The 17,328-nt window shown below is 43.1% G+C and overlaps 1 protein-coding gene across 3 annotated transcripts; it reads left to right on the top strand.

Moving 5' to 3' along the window:
• The first annotated feature begins 5,792 nt into the window (after positions 1-5,792).
• RPS24 (ribosomal protein S24) lies at positions 5,793-13,369 on the top strand. 3 transcript variants are annotated; one of them, XM_016195332.2, is made up of 7 exons: positions 5,793-5,890; positions 7,632-7,697; positions 7,786-7,995; positions 9,356-9,466; positions 10,117-10,134; positions 12,872-12,893; positions 13,287-13,369. In XM_016195332.2, exons 1-5 carry the CDS (start codon positions 5,888-5,890, stop codon positions 10,120-10,122), a joined length of 396 nt encoding a protein of 131 aa, XP_016050818.1. In that variant the 5' UTR covers positions 5,793-5,887; the 3' UTR covers positions 10,123-10,134; positions 12,872-12,893; positions 13,287-13,369. The 3 variants fall into 3 exon arrangements, with proteins under 3 accessions (XP_016050818.1, XP_060062219.1, XP_007539460.1); XM_007539398.3 differs by lacking the exon at positions 10,117-10,134 and having other exon boundaries at positions 5,794-5,890; XM_060206236.1 differs by lacking the exons at positions 10,117-10,134; positions 12,872-12,893.
• Positions 13,370-17,328: the final 3,959 nt, after the last annotated feature.

Here is a 17,328-nt window from a genome sequence, read left to right as displayed (position 1 = left end):
TGTTGTTTTATTGTTGTAGTTATTATTGTTGTTGTCGTTGTTGGATAGGACAGAGAGAAATGGAGAGAGGAGGGGAAGACAGAGAGGAGGAGAGAAAGATAGACACCTGCAGACCTGCTTCACCGCCTGTGAAGCAAATCCCCTGCAGGTGGGGAGCCGGGGTTCGAACCGGGATCCTCATGCCGGTCCTTGTGCTTTGCGCCACCTGCGCTTAACCCGCTGCGCTACAGCCCGACTCCCTGTATCTCATTTTTAATAAGACTTGAGCAGTACTCTATTAAAAATAAATACATAGGGCGCAGGGGGTTAAGCGCACGTGGCGCAAAGCGCAAGGACCGGGTAAGGATCCCAGTTCCAACCTCTGTCTCCCCACCTTGCAGAGGGTTTGCTTCACAGGTGGTGAGGCAGGTCTGCAGGTGTCTCTCTTTCTCTCCCCCTCTTTGTCTTCCCCTCCTCTCTCCATTTCTCTCTGTCCTAGCCAACAACAGAGACATCAATAACAACAGCAATAATAACCACAACAACAATAAAAAAACAAGGGCAACAAAAAGGAAAATAAATAAGATAATTTAAAAAATTGGGGGTCAGGCAGTAGCGCAGTGGGTTACGGGCATGTGGCACAAAGTGCAAGGACAGGAGTAAGGATCCCGGTTTGAGCCTCCGCCTTCCCACCTGCAGGGGGTTTGCTTCACAAGCCATGAAGCAGGTCTGCAGGTGTCTTTCTTCCCCTCTCTGTCTCTGCCCCCCCTCCATTTCTCTCTGTCCTATCCAATAAAGACATCAATCACTACAACAATGAAACAACAAGGGCAACAAAAGGAAATAAATAAATATTATTTTTAAAACATTTTAGGGGCTGGGTGGTGGCGCACCTGGTTGAGAGCACGTTACAATGCTCAAGGACTCAGGTTGGAGACCCCAGTCCCAACCTGCAGGGGGAAAGCTTTGCAAGTGATGAAGCAGGGCTGCAGTTGTCTATCTGTCTCTTTCTTTGTCTCCCCTTTTCCTCCTGACCTCTGCCTGTCTCTATCCAATAAATAAATAAAGATAATTTTAAAAATTGGGGGTTGGACGGTAGCGCAGTGGGTTAAGCACATATGGCACAAAGTGCAAGGACCGGAGTAAGGATCCCGGTTCGAGCCTCTGCCTCCCCACCTGCAGTGGGTTTGCTTCACAGGTGGTGAGGCAGGTCTGCAGGTGTCTGTCTTTCTCTCCCCCTCCTTGTCTTCCCCTCCTCTCTCCATTTCTCTCTGTCCTATCCAACAACAGAGACATCAATAACAACAGCAATAATAACCACAAGAACAATAAAAAAAACAAGGGCAACAAAAAGGAAAATAAATAATAATTTTTTTAATTAAAAATTTTAATGAAAAGACTGGTTGACAAGATTGCTAAGGTGCCTCCCAGTTTTACCCGCTAACTCAGATGGAGAGCGTTTGTTTATTACCGGTGCACTGCTCCCTCTGGCTTATGGTGTAGCTAGGGACTGAACCTGGGACCTCTTGGACCTCAGGCATGAATCTTTTTGCATAACCATTATGTTATGTTCCCATTTTCATTTATTTATTAAAAATTGTTTAGTAATACAATTAATTATAATTATTTACAGTGATTAATTCTTAACTACTAATTAGTGGGTCTGGTGGTGGTGCAAAGATCCAGGGTCAATCCCCCAGTTCCCACCTGCAAGGGGAAACCTTTGTGAATTGTGAAACAGTGCTGCAGATTTATCTCTCTCTCTCTTTGTCTCTCTCTTTTAGAGAATTCTAGGATAGAGTTTTTTTTAAAAAACCATTTAAAATTATTTATAAAATGGAAATATTGATAAGACCATAGGATAAGAAGGGTACAATTCCACATAATTCCTACCACCAGAACTCCATATCCCATTCCCTCCCTTGAAAGCTTTCCTATTCTTTATCCCTCTGGGAGCATGGACCCAGGGTCATTATGGGGTACGGAAGGTGGAATCTGGCTTCTGTAATTGCTTCCTTGCTGAACATAGGCATTGGCAGCTTCATCCACACTCCTAGCCCCCCTCTCTCTCTTTCCCTAGTGGAGCAGGGCTCTGGGGAGGCAGGGTCCCAGGACACACTGGTGGGGTCATCTGCCCAGGAAAGTCATGACATCATGGTAGCATCTGGAACCTAATGGCTGAAAAGTAGTTAAGGTATAAAGCAGAACCGATTATTGACTAATCATGAACCTAAAGGCAAGAATATTACAGATGAAGATTTGGGGGTCTCTGTTTTGGAAAAAGCTAGTAGGTCTATTTTAGGTAGATTCCAAGGGGCCCATGACTTTACTAGTTTTTTTTGCCTGAGGCTGACATGTAATATTCAGGTTGACCCAGGGTATTGTCTGGGGTATTGTGTTATAGTTGGAATCTAGGATAGATCTTTTTTTAAAGTATCTTTATTTATTTATTAGATAGGACAGTGAAATTGAGAGGGAAGTGGGTGATAGAAAGGGGGAGAGAGAGAGAGAGAGAGACACCTGCAGCCCTGCTTCAGCACTCACAAATTTTCCCACTGGAGGTAGGAACCAGGGACTTGAACTCGGGTCCTTGTATACTGTAAAGTATGTGCTTAACCAGATGCACTATCACCTTGCCCCCATGTTACAAAATTCTCGCTCTCTATTTTCCTCCTTCACTCTTGGTTTTTCTGTCTCTACTCAATAAATAAAATAAAATAAAATAAAATAAAATAAAATAAAATAGTGGTCAGAGGTGGCACAGTGGTAAAGCTTTGGATTCTCAAGCATGAGGTCCTGAGTTCGATCCCCAGGAGCACATGTGCCAGGGTGATGTCTGGTTCTTTCTCTCTCCTCCTATCTTTCTCATTAATAAATAAATAAAATATTTAAAAAAATAAAATAGGGCCACCGGGTGGATGGTGCACCTGGTTGAGCGCACATTTTACAATGAGCAAAGACCTAGGTTCAGGTTCGAACCCCCGGTCCCCACCTGCAGGGGGAAAGCTTTGCAAGCGGTGAAGCAGTGCTGTAGGTGTCTCTCTGTCTCTCTCCCTCTCCGTCACCCCCTCCCCTCTCAATGGGTAGCCGGGGGCTCGAACTGGCATCCTTATGCCGGTCCTTGAGCTTTGCACCACCTGCGCTTAACCCGCTGCGCTACCGCCCCGACTCCCTCCTAATTTATTATTTTTTTATGAGAGTTTTTTTGCATAATCATGTTGTTTCCCAACCTGGTATTATAATTTTATTGTTGAAAATTTTGTTATTGTTATTAGTACTATCTACTTGCTTATTTAGTTTAACCAGAACACTGCTCAGCTATAGTTTATGGTGGTGCTGGAGATTGAATTTGCTATGTTCTTGATGCCTCTGGCATGAAATGCCCAACTTGGGGGGGAGGGGTAGATAGTATAGTGGTTATACTATCACTCTCATGCCTGAGGCTCCGAAGCCTCAGATTCAACCCCCTGCACCCCCATAAACCAGAGTTGAGCAGTGCTCTGGTGAAAAAAAAAAAAGCAAAAAGGAAAGAAAGTCCCTGCTGAGCTACTTCCTCAGGCAACAGTACATTTTATTTACTTTTCAGAAAACATAGATTTTAATGAATTCATTTCAAAAGATTTAATTTTTATTTATTGAATAGGGACAGACAGAAAACAAGAGGGATGGGAAGATAGTGAGGGAGACAGAGAGACACCTGCATCACTGCTTCACCACTTGTGAAAGCTCTCCAGCTGCAGGTGGGATCCATGGGCTTGAACCTTGTCCTCCTGCATTGTAACATGTGAGCTTAACCACAGGTGCCACCACCGGTTTAATGCATTAAATCTTTTTTTTTTTTTTTTTTTACCAAAACACTGCTCAACTCTGGTTTAGGGTGGTGTAGGGGATTGAATTTGGGATTTTAGAGCCTCAGGCATGAAAGTCTCTTTGCATAACCATTATGCTATCTACCCCCACCCAGTTTAATTTTCTGAACTATTTAAAAAATTTGTGCAAGTGGTCTGGGAGGTGGAGCAGTGGATAAAGCATTGAATTATCAAGCATGAGATCCAGAGTTCAATCCCCAGCAGCACATGTGCCAGAGTGATATCTGGTTCTTTCTTTCTCTCCTTCTATCTTCATGAATAAATAAATAAAATCTTTAAAAATTTTTGTGATAGTGGTTTACAAAATTGTAAGATTCCACATTGCCCAACAACCATCAAGATTCTGTGCTCCCACCTCCCAAACACCATAGTTCTCAACTTTTTTTTTTTTTTTGCTATCGTTGTTGTTGGATAGGTGGACAGAGAGAAATGGAGAGAGGAGGGGAAGACAGAGGGAGAGAGAAAGACAGACACCTGCAGACCTGCTTCACTGTTTGTGAAGCGACCCCTCTGCAGGTGGGGAGCCTGGGGCTCGAACCAGGATCCTTATGCCAGTCCTTGCGCTTCATGCTATGTGTGCTTAACCCGCTGTGCCACTGTCCAGCCCCTAGTTTTATTAATCAATCAATTTATTTATTACTAGAGACAGAAATTGAGAGGGGAAGGGGAAATATATACACACACACACACACACACACACACACACACACACACACACACACACACACACATATATATATATATATAGAGAGAAAGATACCTACAACCCTGATTCACCACTTGTGAAGCTTTTGCCTTGCAGGTGGGGACCTGGGGCTGGAACCTGGGTCCTGTGCATTGTAATGTGTGCGCTCAACCAGGTGCGCCACCGCCCGGCCCATTTCTTTCTTTCTTTCCTTCTTCTTTTTTTTTAATAACTTTTTTTTTTTTAGATTTTATTTATTAATGAGAAACATAGGAGGAGAGAGAAAGAGCCAGACATCACTGGTACAAGTGCTGCTGGGGATTGAACTCAAGACCTCATGCTTGAGAGTCCAATGCTTTATTCACTGCGCCACCTCCCGGACCACTCCATCTTTCTTTTTTTTTTTTTTTTTTGACAGTGAAATTGAGAAGAAAAGGAGTGATACGGGAGAGACTCCTGAAGTGTTTAGGGGCTGGGGACTTGAACGTGAGTCTTTGTGCTTTGTAACACGTGTGCCTGGCCCCTTTCGGTAGTTGTCTTTCACCTCTCATTTCGATAAATACAATCACTTCCTCTTTCATTTTACCCCAATAGACACCATATAAATGATTTATTTAAAATTTTTTATTGCGTAGTATAGTACTCCTGTACTATCAATATTTTCTTTCTCTCACTTTCTTTTTTTTTTTTTTTTTTAACCAGAACACTGCTTAGCTCTGCCTTTAGGCGGGGCAGGGGATTGAACATGGGACCTGTGAGCCTCGGGCATGAGAGTCTTCGCATAACCATTTCGCTATTTTCCCTACTATCAATATTGTTTCACTCCTTCTTGAGGAGGCTATTTATTTATTTATTTATTTATTTATTTATTTATTTATTTATTTATTTTTGACCTGAGCACTTCTCTGTTCTGGTTTATGGTGGGGTGGAGGATTGAACTTGGGGCTTGGGAGCCTCAGGCAGGAAAGTCTCTTGCATAACCATTATGCAAATTCATTATGCCACCCTGGAGGAGTCAATTTAAAGGATAATTCCATTCACCAGAATTAAGTACAGAGGATTTAAACTAAGGAATTTAATTGAAATGGAACACAAGCTACAATAAAATTAGCCACCTCCTGGCTCTTCCTCTAGGAGCCAGTACAGAATGTCAGAAAGTCAGAGGTGTGACCCAAAAGGCCGAGGAGGCAGGGACTTAGGTATTTTCAATCAGGCATTGGCCCGGACGACCTAGACGTCCCATGCTCTCCCCGACGCAGGCGGCGCCCGGGGTCTTTCTGTGCGCGTTGATATGATTGGCCGGCGCTAACTAGCTCTCTTTTCCTCCCTGGCTGCCCGAAGCTCCTTCGCCATCATGGTGAGTCTTGCTGGAATGGTTCGCCTATCCGACTCAAACCCCAGCCATCCTTAGTCCTCTGACTCCGCCATCTGTACACCATGCATCCCGACTTCCTTTGCTCTTTCTTGGCCATGTTTTAATGGAGGCTGATCAGAGCTGCCTTTATTCGGGTAGACCAGGCTTAGCTGCCGATCTGGACATGCTGGGTTTGGGAGTCCAGCGTCTGGGGACTGCGGAGGGGCTGCTGTATTTGTCGGTTTCGTGAAGCCCAGTGCATAGGGTGGGGTGACCAACATCACCCGAAGAAGCTAAAATTTGGTGCTGGGGGTTGCATGGGATGGCTAATGCCGAAGTGGAGAGGATGCCGGCAGCCCCCGGCGAGTTGTTAGGAGTGAAGCCACAACGCGGAAGCTAGAAAGGCGGGAGCTGGACTGCCGACTTTCACACCTGGGGGGAAGGAGGGCCAGGAAAGGAAGCCCCCCGGAAGGGTTCTTAGAAGTCAGTTAGCTGCATCGTTAGGGGTTCAGCACTGAAGTCCACTGCTCGCCACTGCAAGGGATCGTGTTGTTGAAGGAAACTTGAGATGTGGCGGTTTTCTAAGTGTCAACATTCTGAATGTCTATTTCTTGCTAGTTGTGAAGTTCTCCAAAGACGGGCTGTGCACAGTGTCCCCCTCCCCCCATAAGTCAGCACAGTTAAATTCTGGCTTCAGGTGGGACTGGGGATTGAACTTGGGACCTTGGAGCCTCAGACTTGCAAATCTTTTTACATAACCATTATGCTGTCTCCTTAAGTCTCCCCATCTCTTTTTAAATGATAGACATAGAGATTAGCAGTTCCTTGGTCCAGTTGGTAGTGGTGCTGGAGATTGAAGCTGAGACTTAAGCCTGTGGCATGAAAGTCTGCTGGAGCCAGGCCGTGGCCACCTGGTTAAGCAGCACACACTACAGTCAGTGCTCGAGGACCCAGGTTCAAACCCCTGGTTCCCACCTGCGGGGCATGGAGGGGGGATTCATGAGGGAAGCAGGGCTGTAGGTGTGTCTCTTCTCCCTCTATATTCCCATTCACTTCTCAATTTTTCTGTCTCTAGCCAATAGTAAATAAAAATTTTAAAAGTCTTCAGTATAATTTTTATGCTAGCTTTTTCATCCAGAGGTGGTTCATAGGTGATACTTTACTTCAGATTCACAACTGAGGATTAGTAACATCTAATGGTTGAGCAAGGTCCAAAGTAGTGGGAACAAAATCATTAGAACTGAACTGTTAACAGATTCCCATAACAACAAGACAACAAGTATCCCCAAATCTGCTAAAAATATTTCCTTGATACTGAGTTTTCCTTTTAAACAGTATATATATATATTTTTAAGCCAGAGCACTTCTCTGGTCTGTTTTATGGTGCTTCTGGGGATTGAATCTTTGGAGCCTCAGGCATGAGAGTCTTTTGCATAAACATGCTGTCTTCCCAGTCTTTGGCATTGAATTCTCAGAATTATGTTACAAGGGGACCAGGCGGTGGTGCACCTGCTTAAGTGCTCATATTATAGTGTCTATAATCCCTGGCCCCCTCCTGCAGGGGGGAAAGCTTCACAAGTGGTGAAGATGGTCTGCAGGAATCCCTCTGCCCCTCTCTCCCTCTCTGTTTTCCCCTTCCTTTCAATTTCTGTCTTTACCAATAATAAATAAATTTAAATTGTGTTACAAGGTTTGGGAAGCGATGAGATTTGGTATCTTTATAATTAGTGTCCTATGTTTTCAGAATGACACAGTCACTATCCGCACCAGGAAGTTCATGACCAACCGACTACTTCAGCGGAAGCAAATGGTAAGGGTGGGCATATCAAAATCTGGTTAATTGCTCTTTTTAAAAAGCCATCAAACTTGACAATGTTAAATTTATTGTCTCTTTTTAGGTCATCGACGTTCTTCACCCCGGAAAGGCAACTGTACCTAAAACAGAAATCCGGGAAAAACTAGCTAAAATGTACAAGACTACCCCAGATGTTATCTTCGTGTTTGGATTCAGGACTCATTTTGGGGGTGGCAAGACAACTGGCTTTGGAATGATTTACGATTCCTTGGATTATGCAAAGAAAAATGAACCCAAACATAGACTTGCAAGGGTAGGTTCCCTCACTTACTCAGCAGCTTCTTGTTTAATAGCAAGTGGAATGAGCAAGGACATGTAGTCCCGGGGAGTGAAAATCCAACAGTCTAAAGATGCTTGGAGGGAGGTGGGTGGTGGTGCAGTGGGATAAGCGCACATGGCACAAAGCGCATGGATTGGCATCAGGCTCCCGGTTCGAGGCCCCCCCCCCCCCACTCCCCACCTGCAGGGCATTCCACGACGATAAACAACAAGGGCAACAAAAAGGAAATAAAGTTTCTTTTTAAAAAAGTTTTGAGAAAAAAATTTGGAATATTTTGTTTATTAGATAGAAATTGGGGGAGGAGTTATTTTTAGCACTTGGTGCTGTTGGGGGTCTTGAATCAGTTCCATACACCAAGCATGCCAGCTTAACTCGGTGTACCATTGCCCTGCCCCTTTCTGAGAAGTTTCCTGACAAATTGGGACTCAGATGTGGGTCCCTGGCATTCGAATTGGGTTTATATTTCCAGAATGAACTAGGTAATCTTCCTTGCTTATATTTAGCTTTTCTTTCTATATTTTTTCCCTTTTGTTGCCCATGTTTTTTATTGTTGTAGTTATTATGGATGTCATCATTGTTAGGACAGAGAAGGGGAGAGAAAGACAGACACCTGCAGACCTGCTTCACCGCCTGTGAAGTGACCCCCCCCTGCAGGTGGGGAGCCGGGGCCTTGAACGGGGATTCTTAAGCCAGTCCTTGAGCTTCACAACACCTGCGCTTAACCCTCTGCGCTACAGCCCAATTCCCGACATACAGCTTTCTAAAAGCAGTGTCCTTGCCCATTTTTCTTCACCCATGTCAAATACATAAAAAGCAGTCAGGAAAATGTGGATAGGATGTTCACTCTTGGATGGTGTGTTGTGTGGTGTGGGAGTTATTGTTTATATTAGGGGTGGAGGTAGATAGCATAATGGTCATACAGAGACTCCCATGCCTGAGGCTCCCAAGTCCCAGGTTCAGTCCCTTGCGTCACCTTAAGCCAGAGCTGAGCAGTACTCTGGTTAAAAAAAAAAAAGGTAAGAGTTATCTAAGATCCTTGCAAAGGTTTGGAAGCATTTATTTTCCCTTACACTTCTGGAATAGCAGAAGTGGGCAGAATAATGATGAGTAAGTAGGCTGCTAACATTTTGTTGTTAAATGTTGCTGTCAGCTAGAAGTAATAGGAAGTTTGAGTTAAAGGACACCCACCCAGAGTGAGAGAGCCAACATGACAGACATGTAAGTGTGTACATAAGTTTTGATGTGAGAAGCTCATGTAACTGATCAGTTTTGTATCAGATAAATGAGTAATGATGAATCCATGTTGAAAGTTACCTGCATTTTTTTCTTTTAGCATGGCCTGTATGAGAAGAAAAAGACCTCAAGAAAACAGAGGAAGGAACGCAAGAACAGAATGAAGAAAGTCAGGGGGACTGCAAAGGCCAATGTCGGTGCAGGCAAAAAGGTAGAGACGGAAGAGTATATAGAAGTGCCATCTGCAGGTTTCTAGTTTTTACAAAGGAGAGGCTTTGTTAATAACCTTTCTTAATGTTTCTTTCTTTCCCACTTCTTCTGGAGTACAGAAGGTAATGTTTTTGAGAAGCTGTGTAGCATAACACAGTAGAGTAGCTTTGTCCACTGCTTTAGTAGACTAGCAGAGCAGCTTCACCCATGGCCCTTACAGCTCACTGATGGCGCAACATGGGAGCCACATTGGTTCAGTGATCCTGGCGGGTTCCTTGCAAGCCTGACTAGGAAAATTATTCATTTTTTACTGCTAATTGGAATATACGGTTGAAGGGAGGATCAGAACTATTCCTCTGAGATTAAACTTACTAGAATGGACAAGTGGTTTAAGAAGCAGTTAAATCAATGTGGCCCATGTTTTCTGGCATTCTGCAGAGGCAGCTAAGATTGCAATTGCTTTCCTCTCCAGTTAGCCAAGACTTAAAGTGATTTTTAACAATAAGCAGCTTCTTACTAGCTTTGCTAGCTAATTATAAATAAGTTGAATGGAATTAAGGTATTGGGTTGTTAAATTAACATAATCAAGTGTTCGATCAACTTTTTCTTTTTGCCTTTTCCCTCTACTTTCTTGGATTTCTTGTTCATCAGAAATGAAGTATCTAGCAGGTACTGAGATTGTAAGCACGGTGTGGGGATGCATCACCTTCACTGAGTTTGATTTGGTGCTTTGCATGTTGATTTCTGAACAGTTTTAGCGTATGTTTTATTATAACAATGCCTATCTTTTAAGACAGTATGAGTAAGAAAATAATTATTAATTTTGACAACTCATGCATGTTTCACTGTGAAGTGATCCCATGGAGGAAGGTGGGTAATGTTAGTACATTGGTACCCTCTGCCACTTGGGAAATAGGCTTGGAACCATCTTGGGAAATATTCCCTAGGTTGGGGTTAGTTAATGTAGTGCTTGGGAAAGGCCCTTTTGGTGGGGTGGGGTTTGGTGGGAGTGGGGCCTCTGGAGACTGGTTGATTTCTCTGACAGCTCTGCTGATAAACTCACTGAGTATCAACAATTGTATTCACTGTAAATCATTGATCCCCCAATAAGAAATGAACCCATGCAGGAAATCTGTCCCAAGAAATACCACTTAAAGCCACCTATTAGCCCCATTTTTTGTTTTTACCCTGCCCTTTTAAAGTTTTCATTTTTAAGAACATTGTACATGCACATCAAAAAACAAAGTATTTGGTTGGAATGTTTCACAGCCTGCCTTTTAGATAGGTTTTTGCACACTTGAGCAGCTTAGGCTAACTTCTAAAGTGGGCAGGGGTGGTGGTGGTGGTTTGAAGTGGAGATGCTAACTGGTAGCCTTACTGCTTCCTTCAGTTGATTCTCCTGCCAGACAGTAAACCCGGTGGGCCTGACTTGACTGGCACGGCTATAGTCTGTGATGGTGAACTGCCAGAGGACTTATTTGACGTTAGACTGCCTACTGTTTGTGAGCCCTATAGCTATTCAGAGAGACTCTGGAGACTACGAAAAGATGACTTCATCTTATGTATTGATAATGAATGCTTGACATTGCGTTCTTCGTTCAGCCTTTGGGTTAGTGCTCAGTACTAATGCAGAGGTGGTCTTTGGGGAATCTGAGCCCCCTAGCACTGAAGCCTTACTGGGAAATGAATGCATACATGAAACTATGTTCTTTGGCTTAAAAGGCATAGGATCGTTCCTTTTAATTCTTTTCTGTTTGAATGTTGGAATTGGCATTTGCCTCTGTAGCTATAGTTTCTTAAATTTTTATTTATTTTCTTATTTATTCATTGCTGGATAGAGACAGAAATTAAGTAGGGAGGGAGACAGACACCTGAAGCCCTGCTTCACCACTCATGAAAGCTTTCCTCCTGCAAGTAGAAAGGCTTGAACCTGGGCCCTTGTGCACTATAATATGTGCACTTAATCAGGTGCGCCACCATCTGGCCTTAGAATTGTTTTACACTATAGAATAGTATCATTTGGAGAGCACTTGAAGTTTTTTTTTTTACTTTAAAGAATCTCTACATACTCATTAGTACTACTTTTTGTTATTATTTATTTACCAGCTCAGCTCTGGTTTATGTTGGTGAGGGGATTGAAGATTGAAGGCTGTGACTTTGGAGCCTAAGGCATGAAAGTCTCTGCATAACCATTATTTTTTCTCCAGAGCACTGCTCAGCTCTGGCTTAGGGTAGTATAGGGAGTTGAACCTGGGACTTTGGAGCCTCAGGCATGAGAATCTCTTTGCATAGCCATTACATTATCTACCATCACCCCACATACAGTGTCTGGCCACTCAGCCACCTCCCAGGCCATACATGCTGACATTTTTATTGCCACAGTGGTAATTGCTGGGCCTGGTACGTGTACTACAGATCCACTGCTCTTTGAAGCCATTTTTCCTTTTTTTATTATTCCTTTTTTTTCTCTTCATTTATTGGATAGAGACAGCCAGAAATTGAGAGGAGGAGGGAAGCTAGAGAGGGAGAGAGACTGAGAGACACCTGCAGACCTGCTTCACTTGTAAAGCTTTCCCCCTGCAGGTGAGGACCAGGGGCTGGAACCCGGGTCCTTGTGCACTGTAGCATGTGCACTCAACCAGATGCGCCACCACCTGGCCCCCCCCTTTTTTTAACTAGGACATAGAGGAATTGAGGGGAGAGAGACACCTGCAGACCTACTTAACTTAATGTGAAGCCTCCCTCTGCAGATGGGGTTTGGGCTTTGAACTTGGGTTTTTGCAAGTGGTGAACTGGGTTTGTGAACTGTGCTCAACCCAGCACACGGTCACCTGGCCTCCCACATGGAACTTATTTTTTTCTTCCCCAAGAAGATCCAGCTTTTAGTCTGGGATGGTGATTCCCAGGCCAGTGTGACTAGCAGAATGTTGCTGGGTTGAGCAGAAGGGCGGGCACCAAGGTTCAGTTAGTGTGAACTATTTATTTATTTTTTTATTTGTTATTGGGTAGAAATTGAGAGAGGGGAGAGGTAGAGGAAGAGAGACGCCTACAGACCTGCTTCACCACTGTGCTACCGCCTGACTCCCATGAACTTTGTTTATAAGTAGACGCTATTGTTACAGATTGACACTATTGTTGGCATAATGGTCTCCAGAGTCATCCTGCTGCCTTGTTTGCTTGAGGACTATAGTAATAGTCTAGGTGTTCTCAAAATTGGAAAGAATAAAATCACCAAGTGTGTCTAAGGAGTGTTCTTTATACAATTGCAAATAACAAAGCCCAACCATCTTTAAGGTTTCTGATTGCATGCACTTAAATATGAGTATTTTGGAGTTGAAAGGGACAATTAATGAACTTGTTTCTTTTCCCTCTTCCCTCCTTTCTCCCTCCCCTGCCACTGATTCAGTGAGCTGGAGATTGGACAACAGGTATAATTCAAGCTTTTCATTTTAGATCACTAGTCTGTCTCATTGATTTACTGATGCAGTAATTTTTAAAGTAGAGCATGTGAAAATAGATTTTTTAAATTTAATTTTATTTATTTTCCCTTTTGTTGCCCTTGTCTTGTGAAATAGATTTTAAGAATATAATAGAGATATAGCTTCTTAGATACTAATAATTGTGGATTGTTTGTTTTATTCCCTAACTTGAATGTTTTGAAATTTGCTTCTTGATGTTTTACATTGTTACGTTCACAATACCCTAACATGTTTTTAGGTTACTAATACTTGTTCTGCATGAGTGTCATTTTGGAGTTTGTTGAAGACTGAACTTCAGTTTTAAAGGAAGTTGCTAACTAAATTTTTCTTTTTGATTTACAGAAGGAGTAGAGACTGCAGTGACTTCTGTGGTTCTTGTCCAGATTTTTCATCAAGATTGATTAATAAATTTTAATAAATTGAAACCTGTCTGAGAATTTTGTAGACATGCTGTAAAATTGCTGATAGAGATCACTTATGTCCACATATTCTGTTAAGTACTGTTTTCTAGATAGAGGCAGAGAGCAAGTGAGAGAAACTACGGCACCACAGTGGTGGGGACTGAGCTTGAAGACCAAGTGAGCTATATTTTAATAGCCTGAAGCATACACCCTACGATAGCACTGCTCACTTCTGGCATATGGTGGTACCAGACCCTAGGATCTCAGAGCCTCAGGCATTGAAGTCTATAGAGCCCACAGGACTGTGCCCTACGATCCATGTTTAGACCCTGGTGCTCCTCTGCAACGGGAAAGCTTCATGAACACTGTTGGAGGTGTCTGCCCTTCTACCCTCTTGTTAAAAAAGAGGGGGCAAAAGGGACTAGGAGCACACTGAAACAAACCCCAGGGATAACAAAAGGACAACTTTTCTCGCCAGCCCCAAGCTTTCAGTTAAAGACTTAGTAGTGTTAGATGGTGCCTTTCTCTTTAGTAGTGCAAAGATGTCAGGTATAGAATGTGGAACATGGGAGCAAACTACGGGCGGTCTGGCTTGCTTGTGTTACTATTTTTAAAAAATATTATGTATTCCCTTTTGTTGCCCTTGTTTTATTGTAGTTATTGTTACTCATGTCATTGTTGTTGGATAGGATGGAGAGAAGGGGAAAGAGACACCTACACATCTGCTTCACCACTTGTGAAACGACTCCCCTGCAGGTGGGGAGCCTGGGGCTGGAACCGGGATCCTAATGCAGCCCTTGCATTTTGTGCCATGTGCGCTTAACCCACTGTGCTACCGCCCAACTCCCAGTACTTTTTTTTTTTTTTTGCCTCCAGGGTTATCACCTACACTACAAATCCACTGCTCCAGGAAGCCGTTTTGTTGCCCTTGTTATTGTTATTTCTGTTGAATGGGACAGATAAATCAAGAATCTAGTGGAAGACAGAGAGAGAGAAAAAAAAATTTTCATCAAGCATGGGGGAGATAACATTAATGCTTATGTAAAGGATTCAGCACTTGTGAAGCTACCTCCCTGCAGGTGAGGAGCCACAGGCTCAGACCAGGATCCTTACATGGGTCCTTGAACTTCACACCACCTGCTTAACCTGCTGTCCAGTCCCCTTATTAGTATTTTTAAGTGAGATCTTTGTAATCTGAGTATATTGCAGGGGCAATTGAGTGGGGGAATTTCAAAGTTTACCACAAGGGGTTTCTGGGTGTAATTTTTCCTTTTAATTAGTCTACACATATTCTATAATTTTGGGGCTGGTGTGAGAAAACCAGAGCGTCACTTAGGCATTGCTGAGTATTGAACTCTCAACCTTATGATTAAGAATCCAACTCTTTTTTTCAAATTATTTTTCTTGTGACTTTTCTTATGCTTTTTTTTTGTTTGTTTATTTATTTAAAAAGGGAGACATTAACAGAACTCTAGGATAGGAGGGGTGCAACTCCACACAATTCCCACCACCAGATCTCTATCCCCTTCCCTGATAGCTTTCCCATTTATCCCTCTGGGAGTATGGACCCAAGGACATTGTGGGTTGTGGAAGGTCTGGCTTCTGTAATTGTTATCCCGCTTGAATATGCACCAGCGGTGCAGAAAGGTTCTTCTGTCCCCACAGCCTCTCCTGCATTTGTTGCTACTGTCGTTTTTAATGTACACATTCTCACAGGAGTGAGGTGGTATTTCAGTGTTGTCTTTATTTGCATTTCTCTGACAATCAGTGACCTGGAACAATTTTTCATATGTTTGTTAGCCTTTTGGGTCTCCTCTGAAGTGAATGTTTCGTTCATATAATCTGCCCATTTTTGGATGAGGTCGTTTGCTTTTTTGTTGCTAAGTGTGCTGAGCTCTTTGTATATTTTGGTTATTAGTTTCTTGCCTGATGTATGGCATGTGAAGATCTCCCATTCTGTGAGGGTCTCTGTGTGATAGTCTCTGGCTGTGCGGAAGCTTTTCAATTTGATGTAGTCCCATTGGTTTGTTTCTGCTTTAGTCTTGCTTGCAATTGGGTTTGTTTCATCAAAGATGTCCTTGAGGTTTAGGTGGGAAAGTGTTCCACTAATGTTTTCCTCTAAGTATTTGATAGTTCCTGGTCTAACATCCAGGTCCTTGATCCACTTGGAGTTGATTTTTGTTTCTGGTGAGATAAGGTGGTTCAGTTTCATTCTTCTGCATATTTCAACCCAGTTCTCCCAACACCAGTTATTGAAGGGACCCTCCTTCCTCTATTTAATACTTTGGGCCCCCTTATCCAAGATTAGATGTCCAGCAAAATCAATAAAATACCTAGGAATAAAGCTGACTAAAGAAGTGAAAGACTTGTATACTGAAAAATTATTTTTATTTTCTTTGCCTCCAGATTTATCATTAGGGTCCGGTGCTGAATCCACTGCTCCTGGAGGCCATTTTCTCCACTTTGTTGCCCTTGTTGTTGGATAGGACAGAGAAATTAAGAGAGGAGGGGAAGGCAAGGAAAGACACACCTGCAGACCTGCTTCACTGTTTACTGGTTATACATAAGATGTTCATACCTGAGGGCCAGGCGGCAGCGCATAGTGCGGTCAAGGACTGGCATAAGGGTCCCAGTTCAAGCCCCCAGCTCCCCAACTGTGTGTGTGGGGTGTCAATTCTCAAACAGTGAAGCAGGCCTGCAGTTGTCTTATCTCTGTCTTCCTGTCTCGATTTCTCTCTGTCCTACCCAACAACAATGACAGCAATAATAATAACGATAAACAAGGGCAATGAAAGGGAAAGAATAGCCTCCGGGAGCAGTGGATTTGTAGTGCAGGTGCTGAGCTCCAGCAGTAATCCTGGAGGCAAAAAAAATGTTCACATCTGAGGCTCTTGATCCAGGTTCAACTCCCAGCACTGAGGTATGCCAGAGCTGAGCATTGCTCAAAAAAAAAAAAAAATCTTTAAAATAAGCATGGGGGAGATAACATTAATGTTTATGCAAGATTCTCACGCCTTAGGCTCTTAAATTCAATCCCCAACAAGCCAGTTTTTTTATGAGAGCCCTGCTTAGTTCTGGCTTATAATGGTGGGGGGATTGGACCTGGGACCTCAGAGTCTCAAGCAGGGATGTCTTTGTATAACTACTAAGCTATCCCAGCCCCAAGCTAAAAAAAATAAAAAAAAAAGGGTGGTAGCGTAGTGGGTTAAGCACACATAGCAATGACCAGCATCAGGATCCCAGTGATAGCCCCTGGCTCCCCACCTGCAGAGGAGTCGCTTCACAAGCGGTGAAGCAGGTCTGCAGGTGTCTGTCTTCCACTCCTCTCCATTTCTCTCTGTTCTATCTAACAATGATGACAACAACAATAATAACTACAACATCAGTAAAAACAAGGGCAACAAAGGAAAATGAATATTAAAATAACAAGGGCAACAAAAAGGAAATCATATTTTTTTAAAAAAGGAAGAGAACCACAACTGAGGTTTCATTGGGTCTGAGTCTTGTAGATGGCTAAAGGAACACACTATCCCAATGATTTATTTTACACGTGAGTTAAACATAGAGCACTACTCTGGTACATAGGGTACCGGGAATTGAACCTGAAACCGTCTAAATACCTCCTTCCCCATTACTGGTTTTCACTGATGTTTTCAGTCGTCAGTGGTGATATGAACTGGGCTATGAGAAAGTTCTTTTGGCAGATTGAGGAAGATAAACTGAATTGAGGTGCCAATTGCTTTTACCAGAGCACTGCACAACTCTGATTTATGGAGATTGAACCTGTGACTAGCACCTGAGGCATGCAATCTTTTTTCTTTATTGGAGGGATTAATGTTTTACAGTTGACAGTAAATACAATAGTTTGTACATGCATAACATTTCCCAGTTTTCCATATAACAATACAGTCCCCACTGGGTCCTCTGCCATCCTGTTCCAGGACCTGAACCCCCTTCCCCTTCTGCAGAGTCTTTTACTTCGG

The sequence above is a fragment of the Erinaceus europaeus genome, chromosome 1, assembly GCF_950295315.1.
Source record: "Erinaceus europaeus chromosome 1, mEriEur2.1, whole genome shotgun sequence".
Taxonomy (NCBI): Eukaryota; Metazoa; Chordata; class Mammalia; order Eulipotyphla; family Erinaceidae; genus Erinaceus; species Erinaceus europaeus.
This window is presented reverse-complemented; position numbering and strand designations above follow the sequence as displayed.